Here is a 10,894-nt window from a genome sequence, read left to right on the forward strand (position 1 = left end):
GGCCCTTCTGCATAGCACAGCTCAGTTGGCATCACACGTGATGATACCCCCAGTGATCGTTCCTAATTCGAGTGCTACAACAGCAAACCCTTTGTTCCTCTCATATGACAGAAACATCTAGAGATCTCAAGGATGCAGATTCCTCTTAATCCTTTTTTTTTTTCAAAAAAAAAACAAAACAAAACAAAACAGATTTTCAGGGGTATTCCAGAGACTTCATGCAAGACAAATTTTAAAATTACTGTTTTGCATGAGTGGTTTCTGTGTAGGGTGTGATTTGGGGGCGTTACAAGTAGGAATTCACAGATCTCACAAAGGGCACAGGAAGAGAAGCAAGCCTTTATCCTTGCAGACCGTACAGAATCAGGTAGTGAAAGAACCGTTTACATGGAAGAGTAAAAGCTTACAATCTGTCAAGCGCAGCATCTTTTCTGTCTTAGGAAGGATGCCTTTGCCAGTGTCGTGGATTCCTCCAGTTCCCTCAGCACTGGGCTTACGGGATTCTATTGTAGGAAAAATTAAGAGTCACTTAAAATCTAGTATCCAGTGTCTCACTCAGAGAAAACACTTTGGATGACGTGGATGAATGGAGGAAGACAGCCTGAAGCAAAAGCTGCTCAGACCTACTGTATCTGATATGGCCATAACACTAGCCAAGAAAGCAGCTTGCTTTTACAGTAACCTGCTCTGAGCACGGCTCTCACCTAAAAGAAGCCTGTTCAGCCCATTCTTCAGTTCAGTCACAGAGCTTCTCCTTTCCAGCAGCGTCCAAGATCTCTTCCTTTTACCTGTCCCCATCCTTCTAAGTATCACATTCAGACTTGTGCATAGCTGGATCCCTTTTGCTCGCTGAGACTTAGGACCATAAACAGGACAGTCTCTGTACCTGCGCGTCAGTCCATTAGGTGTGACCAGCCCGTTCAACTCTTTAAAAAATACAAGGTCATTCCTTCTGAAGCTTTATCCATGCAAGTACTTCAGAAAGGCAGCTGAAGCTGGCATCAGACTGCAACTTCAGCTTTTTGAATGACTTCTTCCATGCGCTGGTACCAAGGCTGAATCTTGGTGTGAACCATCATGTCGTCAAAGGCTTCCAGCCCTTCCATGACTCGGAGGACCCCATATACTGCCTGTGCCAGAGGATGAAGATTAGAACAACACTGAGAAAGTCAGTGGTGGAAAAAAGCTTTGGGTAACAATGAGAGTGCCTCGATAGCCTAGACAGTAAAGCCTCTTTATCTGCTCTGCCATCTAGTCCGCAACTCTGATTAATAAGGAAGACTGAGTGGGCAGAAAGGTAGTAAGAAAGCGCACGCTTTTTCCATGAGGAAATAGTAAGTAAACACAAGAATCTACATGCAGTTATGGGGCAACAGTTAATCCCATCTCAGCAGCAAGCCCTGGTAGAAAATGCTTCACTTGCATTCCAGGGAGAACTGCTGATGCAGGGAATGAATCATGCTCCACTCTCTGCTGCCTGCAGAGACACCCCAGCAGCACTGAATGTAATAAAACCTGTGCAGGTGTGAGGCTCTGTTCAGTGCTCACTAGTCAGAGCAGTGTTCAGGTTGTAACCTGCTTTTATCACGCTTCCACAAGACCTATAACATCCACCTGCAGAAGGGTACTGCAGGTTCTGTCTTAAGGAATGTTTCTCTAGAGGAAAACAACAAATGTCCTATTTTAACACAAGTATTCTAAGTCCCTTTCACGTGGGAATTGTGTTACTGCACAAAGGACGTATGTCTCACATCCTTCGCCTTCTCTGCCTATGTTAGTATTCACCATTTCACGTGGATCAGACACCAACCTGCAATATAGGTCACTACAGATAGAGGAATTAACCCCTTACCAAGTCCGCAAGGTTTGGCTGGTTTCCGCCCATGAACAGTCGATGTTTGCCAATGGCTTTTACCCACTCGTCAACTGCTTCGTACAAGTCTTGTCGGACATCGTCTCGAAGGTTATGTCTAAATAAAGAAAAGAACCAGCCTGAAGACACCAGTATCTTTCTTTCTTTAACCTTTCATCGTTTCTAATCTTACGGGCTGGGGAATTAGGAAGGTATTTTAAGGTGAAGGGAACAGCCAGTGAATAAACAGTAGATGAGTAGAGAGGTTCAGTACCGCTGGGTAAAGAAGTACGGCTATTACTCGCACCGCATGAAACCGTTTGGTTTAAAATACTGAGCTTCTGCCCTTTGATCTCTGGAGTTCATAGCTGAGACAAGTAAGGAGCTATTCTTGTGTACTTGGCGTTCAGTGGTACCAACCTTTTCTTCAGTCTCTTGCTAATGAAGAACATGGCAATGGCCCCCATGTACTTGGCAAAGAAACCTTCCACGGTGCCAAACTTCCCCTCACGGACGATGTAATCAAAAGACGCGAAGGCTTCCCTTGGGGTACGGTAGACATTGGGGGAGATGAGGTGAACAAGCCAATCATCGGCCCATTTTCTCCACTTCATTTCTTCCCTGCAGGCATTCAAAAGAGATTTTTCAGTGAATAAGGTAGAGATTGCAGGGCTACAGGAGGCAGATAGAATCACGGTGACATTAGCCAGAGTTTGTACCAAGGACAAGTAATGTCAAAATCCCACCCAGCCGTGTGCTCTGGTGACCTCTCTGAAATGCACTCAGAAGCATTAACTTTGGCAAGGCTCCTTCAGTCTCAATCTAAAATTAAGACTAAAGATAGAGCACTAGTTCCTCCTCCCAATACGAGAACTAAAGCAGAACATACAGCCTTGAGAAACGAGCACTCCACAGCATTCCTCTGTGACATAAAGGAAAGGCCAAGAAGGAAACTGGAAGCAACTGAAGGCTAGCGTGACCACAATGGGGGGGAACTAGACCTTCTGACAACATAGTTTCAAATTATGCAAAATACACATCGAAACACCACAGCTACCAAGGTTTTAAACATCAAGGGGGTGCTAAAAGGAATAATTAGTACCCACAGGACTTGATGTATGCACCACCCCCGAGGATATCTAGGAGTAGTAGGCTGTAAGCTGACTTGGAGGACCCAGAAACTTAAAAGCACTTACACTCTCACTTCTTTGACAGGATAGACTCGCTTTGTCTCCTTCTCATCCAGCATGAGCCAGTATTTATTCCCATACTCAAATACCTCCTTGCCTTGATCAGTCACAGTTTTCATAGGAGGATAAAAGGACACAATCTCTTCTAAGCTATTCCTCCTGTGGACAGAAACATGGTTCACACCTGATTTGGCTGCTACAAGAACGGGCAAGAGCAAAGAAGAAATCAAAAGATTCGACCTATTAGTCTAAAGGTAAGTGCATGAGCTTTCCAATTTGAAACTAGCTGGAACAGCTACTTTCAAATAACCGCTATCAGCATACATCACTTTTCTGTGCCAGACTGGAAGTTTTTGCAGACATAGAGTTTCTTACAGTTGTCAAATGTTTTTAGTATGGATCCAAAGGACACAGGTACAGCGATTTCACTCTAGATGGTATGGCTAAATGTAAGCTCAGTTCCAGAACTACCTCTAGTCCACATTTAAGCAGGTTTTATGCAAAGAGAATTTCACAGGTGAAAAAGAGTAGTTCTGAAAGGCAGATGTGTGTCACTGCACACATATCCCAACACATACATGCATCATTCACTCCATCACAGCCAAGTCAGTCCCTGGCCAAACGTCCATAGCTTCAGAGACTAAGGTCAGCAAGACACTAACAACTGACTCAAAGAGTCTTCTTGAGCTCCAGTTTTCTAAAGATAGTCACGTTCAACTCTTCCCCCATCCCATTTTCTTACTTGGAAATGAGATAGGTCTTTATTGCACTGATGATCACGGAAGAGTCATTCAATTGCTGAAAAACAGAATTAAGACAAACTTTTAAAAGGAACTGGTGAAATCAAAATGGAAATCCTTCAAAACCTTTTGTCCTGCATGCTGAGGTCCCAAGTTAGTACCACAGTCCCTTTTTCCCTTCATGCATTTCCACTGGCCACCCTGCAAGTCTAAAGCCCTACACACACATCTCTGCAGTGATCATTTGAGTATCATTTCAAATTTGTCCTTCACTGTGACAAGAGAGGATCTAAGGGCCAGGTACTCAGGCAATACTAGCAGGTTTTGGATTTAGGCTCTTTGCAGCAAATAGAAAAGCAATGCTGACATTAAAAAAGCCACAGATAGTCGAATTGTCAGTAATCTTGAGATCTCATAAGATACAAGCCATTCTTTTTACTTCTGGCAAAAAAAGGTGTCCTCCTTTAGGGCTGAAAGAATCCAGACATGTACTGGATTACAGAGTCACTACACAAAACAACACACTTTGGAAGAAAGACTTAAACTCTAGTAAGACCAGGGCAGAGGATACCACAAAGCAACAAACAAATCTTAAGCTCTTGAGAGAATAAAATATGATTTGAAGATTATACTGCATGTGGCAAAGCACAGAGAGATAAAAACCTCCAAACCACTGCTTATGGGGAAATCAAGCTTTCAGCACGGTAAGACTTACCAGAGTGCTTCCAGCATTGGCTAGCAGGATAGGCACCTTTCTGTAGGAAGAGAATTTGATTTCTTTCCTCATTATCGGGTTCACTTCCACAATTTCATAGGGCAGTCCATGATAATCAAGAAAAGCTCGGACTTTACTGCAGAAAGGGCACGTTTTATATTGGTAGAGTGTAAGCTGCAGGTCCCCTGTAGGCAGCTGGGGAAGGAAGAGACCACAAGCTTTCATTTTCCATTAAATAGAAACATTATTTAACCCTTATTTTTGTTATAGTCTTAGTCATTGACATTGAATTTCAACTTCTGGTAATTAAAATCTTTCTGCTAACAGATGCTTTCTTCAAATGACATCACAAATCACCTGCTATAGGGACCAAATACCCGTTTTTCTAAACATCTGCTTAACCTGTTGAAAACTCCTACTCACAGACAAGAAGTTACATCCAGACAGCTTACTGCTCTGCACAAAACTCTGTAACTGAGGAAAATCACAATTGTATTTAATGGTCTTTAAAAAAAATAATAAAAAAAGCCTTTTCAATTCAATTCCTCCCCCGCCCAACAATCTCTGTGGAGTGCACAGCATAGGAAGAACAAAAAGACTTTGCTGTTGATCACACTACAGCAAGGGGTGGCCGTACTATACCACAACTGATTATAGAAACACAGAGGTAAAATCTGCTGGAACATAAAGATTTTAGGCATGCATTGGCCTAACTTCAGTGTCCTGGGATTAACCAACCTGTGCTCAATTCCGAGAGGAGAGCCCAGGGTGGCACTGCCAGCGAAGCATCGCAGCAGGGAGGGTTCCCAATGCTGCTGGTACTTCAGCAACCTGACACGTGCTGGCTGGCAGTCACACATTATAAAACAAACGCAGCCATCTCGCTCTGCTGCTTATTTGCAACCCATTTGGTTACACAACCCTCCGTGGGTGCTGGCGAAAAGCAACAATTATCTAACAGAGAATGCAGCTTCACAAGCCGCGAGCTCTCAGTTCTGACAGACACTTTGTACAACCACTCGAGAAGAGTGCGGCTGTAAAAAGTATTTACACAATTTTAAGCGGTTTCCTGACTGAAAACTGAGCAAAAGCGGCCGTGTGGTCCTCAGAGACAGCAGAACCCGCTCCGCGGCCCCCTGAAGGTGTCTCCCCCGGGCCTCAGGAGGCTTCCCACCGCCAGGCCCTGGCCTTGGGGGAGGCGAGGAGGCAAAGGAAGGAAGGGGACAAAGGGGATAAAGCCTCGGGGCCGGCCTTGAGGCCAGGCAGCGCGGCGGAGGGGAGGCGAGACCCGTCTGAGGCACCGAGCGGGCCCGGCGGCGCGTTACCTCAGCGGCCGAGTGCTCCCGCAGGCGGTGCTGGGCCGCCAGGTAGAGACCGGTGCCGCCACCCAGGGCGAAGGCGGCACTCAAGAGCAAGCGGCGACCACCACCGCCGCCGCCACCTCCCGCCGCAGCGCCGTAGGCTCGGCACGGGGCCCGCAGCCGCCAAGGGGACAGCAGCAGGGCCGCCCGCCAGGCCCGGCCGGCACCCGCCATCTTGCGGGCACGGCGCGCAGGGGCGGGGGGCTGCGAGCGGCCGCCCCGCGGCGCCTCCCCGCCCACAAAATGGCGGCCGCCGCGCTGAGGTAAAAGGGAGGAGAAAAAGGAACCAGGTTCAAAGCCGCCCCAAGCGGGCGGGGGGTGGGTTTGTGTGAGTGCTGAGGGAGTTGCTGGTGGTGCAGCGACGCGGCCTGGCTTCCTAGCGGTAATTATTTAATCCGGGCTCGCTGAGAAGACGCCAAATTATAAGGTGGAAGTGAAATACCGTGTTCTCTGAGGGCATGTTCTGCCCGGCGGGGTTGCTGTCTGTGACCTGCAGGTACCCGCAGTGTAAACGCAACGCTTTACATTGCGGGTCATCCCGTTTTCCATTACAGTCACAGTATTCATTATATTAACGTGCAGTTCCCCTGCCTAGGGCACAGCACGGGGCCCAGCTTGGCATGGGTGCCTCTACAGAAAGGAAAAGAGCTGGTTGTGATGTCAAATGAGGACACAACCTTATATTTCTTCTTCACCCCAGATACCCACTTAATTACAGAGTCTTCGAACTGGGCTTGAGCTGTTTAACTTAATGCTCTAATTCCGAGTTATTTCCATCCCAGTGACATCTCTCCCGGGGATGAAAAATTTCTCCAGTGATTAGATTTCCTGAGGCTGCGTGAAGTATGACGGATAGCGTGTCAAGGACAAGGAAAGACAAAGCGAGCTCGTGCTTTTGGGGCAGAGGAGATGCAAAGGTGACCCGGGGCTGGTGTGAACCGCCCAGCAGCCACGCAGAACTGGTGACAGGAGCAGGGTGCACGGCTGCAGCGGGGAGCTCAGCAGCACTGGCATCTGTCTGCTGCAGCCACGGCACTGTGAGACGCTCTGTCTGCAGGAGGCGCAGGCCTGATCACACAAATAATAAGTTTTCTTGAGGGGAAAAAATCACGGGATGGCGATGGTGGTCCCAGAGACTAACTTTATTTTGCGTTCAAATGCATTTTGCGGTGGTTATGGATTGGAAGACCTTGAGGGAGCGAAGACACTGCAAGGCGAGGCAACAGCTTCACGCTGGAAGTTCATTTGGGGAAAACACCCAGGGAAAAAAAGGACAAAAACCGCACACAGCGTGCGGGGGGAGACCTCTCCGCTGGGTGCCCGCCCCGTCCACCCCACCCGCCCCGCACAACGCTAACCACAAACTTTACCCGGCTCCTGGCGTGACGCGAGGGGAACGCAGCGCTCCCATTGGCCGCCGGCCGCCCCGCCCCCGGGCATGGCACCGCGGCAATGGCGGGACCCAACGCGGAGCCGCCCGCACCGCTGGGCCCCCCGGGGCGGGACGGCGAGGACGGGGCTGGGGACGGGGACGGGGACGGGGACGGCTTCGGGGAGGAAGGTGAGGAGGAGGAGGAGGAGGAGGAGGGAGGAGGAAGCCTTTCAAGGGCACATTGCCACTGTTGAAAATGGTGAAGAGCTGAGTGTCGCTCTCCCAGACAAGGGGTACAAGCTGGGATATGGGAGGTGCTGCTGAAATGTGGGAAGAAAATTCCTCACGGTGGGGGTGACGGGGCTCTGGGACAGGAGTCCCAAAGGGGCTGTGGGGTCTCCTGCTCTGGAGACATTCAGAACCCAACCTGGACGTGTTCCTGCGTGACCTGATTGAGGTGATCCCGCTCTGGCAGATGGGACGAGATGATCTATCGAGGTCCCTTCCAATCCCTGATACTCTGATTCCCAAAAGACCCTTTGGTTTCCAGATGAGACCTACATCGGTGAGCCTCGTAGTTGTGGCTGGGTCTCTCCTGCACTGACAGGGGGTCGTTTCTGAGCTGTGATACCCCAAGAGTTGTCACCGCTCTGCATCATCCCCCAGTGATTTGTGAGTAGATGTGGTGGAGACAGTCACCAAATCTGATCCGCGTCCAGCCTCTCCATTAAGTGTTCTGCTGGTTTATCACCACTGGGGTTTTGTGTGCTGTAGCTGGTCATAAAGATCTGTAGATATTTCCTGGTTCAGTTGTGCTGAGGCTGTGGATCACTTCTGTGACCTTAAATAGGGAACGTGGTTGGTTTTTGGTAACTGTTCCTGTTATAATGCACAGCAGGAAACAACGTGAATAGCCGTACTCCTGGTCAACACCTTCATTAGAGGAGGTGGCTAATTTTCCTTAAACAAAGCTTGCAACTAGCAGAAGTCAATCAAATAAAATGTTTTTACTTTTTTTTCCCACTTCCAAGAGCAGCACAACTTAAATGGCCTTTTCTAAAGCTCTAGGCACTGAGAGTAATTAGGTTCCTGCTGTGATTACAGCCTTCTTGCCCAAGCTGGTGAATAATGTTAGTTGTCAGAACGAGCTGTTGTATCTGCTCGGCATCTTGTTAATTGGAACACGGAGCACCACGCGCAGATCAAATCCTGCATTGAGCTCAGGAGCTCTGTTACTCAGTGACATTTGGGGGCCTGTGGCCAGCAGCACCATGGGGTGCTGATGCAGAGTCCCACTGCCCTGTGTTGACCACCCTAAACACACCCCGAGCTGCAGTGTGGGCTCTCCCTGGCATCACCCCTCTGCCTCCCAGGAACACCCAGTGTCCTGCTGGCACTGGCAGCGCCTGAGCTTGCTGTGCTGGGCTCTGGGCACCCTGCCTGTACAAGTGCCTGGGCTCAGCAGCTGAGTGGGGCAAAGCTGGGCTCGTGAGGCTGGGGGATTTCAGCACGGCTTCACCTTCATCCCTAGGAGCTTGCCTCCCCTTCTCTGTATCCCTCGTTGGCTCAGAGCACTGCTCCAGCTAGGCGCTGCGTGGGTCATGCTTGGCTCTGGTGCTCTCCCAGCTGCTCAGAGAGAAGAGCCAGCGCCAGGCGGTGAGCTGTGGGCTCGTCCCACCCACGCAGGCCTCCTTCCCCGCGCCCTGCCCACGATCCTCACAAACCTCACCTCCCCGGGTCGCAGCTTGCCGCCTGCCTCCCTGCGTTCACTCAGCCTGTGCAGTTTCTGGAAGGAACAGAACTGGTGCTCCCCAGGGGCCCTTGCAAGCCAGGGTTTCAGCCAGTGCTAAATTGGCAGTTCCTAACTAATGTGTCAGCAGAGGTTTTATCTCAGCTGGTTTTCCAGTTTGGCTTTTGGGTGTTCTCTAGGACTGTGTGAGTAGTGCTTGGCACAATCCGAAAGCAAGGGTTTCATGGCAGCAGCACAGGCTGTCAGCTGATGAGCGCTGTTCATATGCATCACTGTGAAATGCCACTGTACCGAAACTAACGCTTCCGCACTTGAAACAAATGTTTTAAATAAGAAACTAACAAGAAACCCATCTATTAGGATTACTTGGAATTAGTTTCGTTTTAACTCAATTTACCCAAAGCTTTAATGGGGTGCGAAAACGCTGCGGTTGGACGTGGTGCTTCACACTTACCTCCCTTTGGAAAGGATGGTGGCACTACCAGCACCCCTGGGGCTCGGCCCTGCTCCTGCCGCCGCAGTGGCAGTGATGTTGTGGCAGTGTGAACCCACCCAGGCCCTCCTGAGTCACATCCCAGCCTGGGAACCTTAGACAAGTAATTTACAGAACGTAAACACTTGGGCACACTGCCAGCATGCCTGCATCCTCATCAGGAAAGATGAGCCCTAGGGCAGCTATAAAGGCTAACTCATCCTTGGGATTTATTTGGTCCCGTTGCAGTGGGGATCACCACATACTAGCAGGCAGCCTGGGCTCAGCTGTTTATGCACGAGATCAAAGGCTGTCAGCTATGCCCAGAACGGGTCTGGGCTGCTTACAGGTAACGTGCCTTTGATCTTGTTACCAGTTCTCCAGCTTCCCGTTGGTTTCATTTGACCAGTGAATTCAATACCTGGAGGATTCAGTTGCATCGTACTTGACCCACCCAGGGGCAGATAAGAACCAAAATGCTGTGGGCACGTTTTGCAAAAGCTTTTACTGCTTTCACCGACTGCAGCGACAACGTACTTGCATCGTTCAGTCTCTTATTTCCCTTCCTTTTAGAATATGCAGCAATAAACTCCATGCTGGACCAGATCAACTCCTGCTTGGATCACCTGGAGGAGAAGAATGATTATCTACACGCCTGCTTGAAGGAACTGCTGGAGTCCAACCGCCAGACCCGCCTGGAGTTCCAGCAGCAGAGCGAGCAGCAGAACATGGAAGCTGACATGCAGGGACCACAGCCTCCTGTCTAGTGGGCTGGCCCCACACTTTCTGTCTCTAAGGACATTTACCGGTCACTGGTTTCACATAAAAGCTGAATAGATGAGGTTCCTTCTGCCCATTACTTGTTCCTTCCCGTGGTAGTGTCCTGCCATTCGCCTCCACGTTCTGTTTTCCTTTAGCTGGGTAACAGGTGCAGAAGCACGCGGGTGGGTGTAGGAGCGTGGTTCTTTTCTCCCCCCGGCACTGCCACTCGGTTAAAGCTGGTTGTAGGAAGCCTGATGCCATGCAGGTTGGTTGCAAGCAAGCTCTCGTCACAAAGAGGAAAAATGATCTCTGGTGGTTTGCGCTGTTGCATCCGAGCGAGGAACGTTATGGCTCTAGTCTCTTCCCTCACAGAGCACAGTAGGCAGGGGCTGTCCTGACTCCAGGCTCGTCCCTAGGGGTAATCTGGCACAGACAGGAGCCCTAGGCCATCTCCTGCCGTGAACTACAGCTTCCCCCTTATTCAGTGTAAGAAATATTGTCAGACAGTCCCAGATAACTGCACTTTTCTATCCCCTTCCAAGCAGATAAGCTACTGGGGTGATGTTTTTGACTCTTAATTTAATTAGAAGCTGCCTAACTCCTTGAGCTGCCATTAAGGACTTGGGCTTTAGAGCCAGAGCAGCAGGGTTAGTCCCCACTGCAGCATCAGCTTTGGGAAC

General features: G+C 49.5%; 2 protein-coding genes across 2 annotated transcripts; one reads left to right on the plus strand and one right to left on the minus strand.

Annotated features, from left to right (window-relative positions):
* Window positions 1-319: 319 nt before the first annotated feature.
* Window positions 320-6,063, minus strand: PTGES2 (prostaglandin E synthase 2). The gene is made up of 7 exons (XM_084298835.1): window positions 5,823-6,063; window positions 4,498-4,692; window positions 3,785-3,840; window positions 3,049-3,201; window positions 2,273-2,473; window positions 1,853-1,970; window positions 320-1,130 (listed from the first exon to the last, which is right to left on the minus strand). The coding sequence occupies exons 1-7, from the start codon at window positions 6,030-6,032 to the stop codon at window positions 1,002-1,004; spliced, it is 1,062 nt and encodes a 353-aa protein (XP_084154961.1). The 5' UTR covers window positions 6,033-6,063; the 3' UTR covers window positions 320-1,001.
* A 1,237-nt stretch (window positions 6,064-7,300) lies between these two features.
* Window positions 7,301-10,295, plus strand: BBLN (bublin coiled coil protein). The gene is made up of 2 exons (XM_084298833.1): window positions 7,301-7,419; window positions 10,026-10,295. Exons 1-2 carry the CDS (start codon window positions 7,311-7,313, stop codon window positions 10,217-10,219), a joined length of 303 nt encoding a protein of 100 aa, XP_084154959.1. The 5' UTR covers window positions 7,301-7,310; the 3' UTR covers window positions 10,220-10,295.
* The last annotated feature ends 599 nt before the right edge of the window (window positions 10,296-10,894 follow it).

This window comes from Netta rufina, assembly GCF_964035555.1.
Source record: "Netta rufina genome assembly, chromosome: 20".
In the NCBI taxonomy this organism is placed as follows: domain Eukaryota; kingdom Metazoa; phylum Chordata; class Aves; order Anseriformes; family Anatidae; genus Netta; species Netta rufina.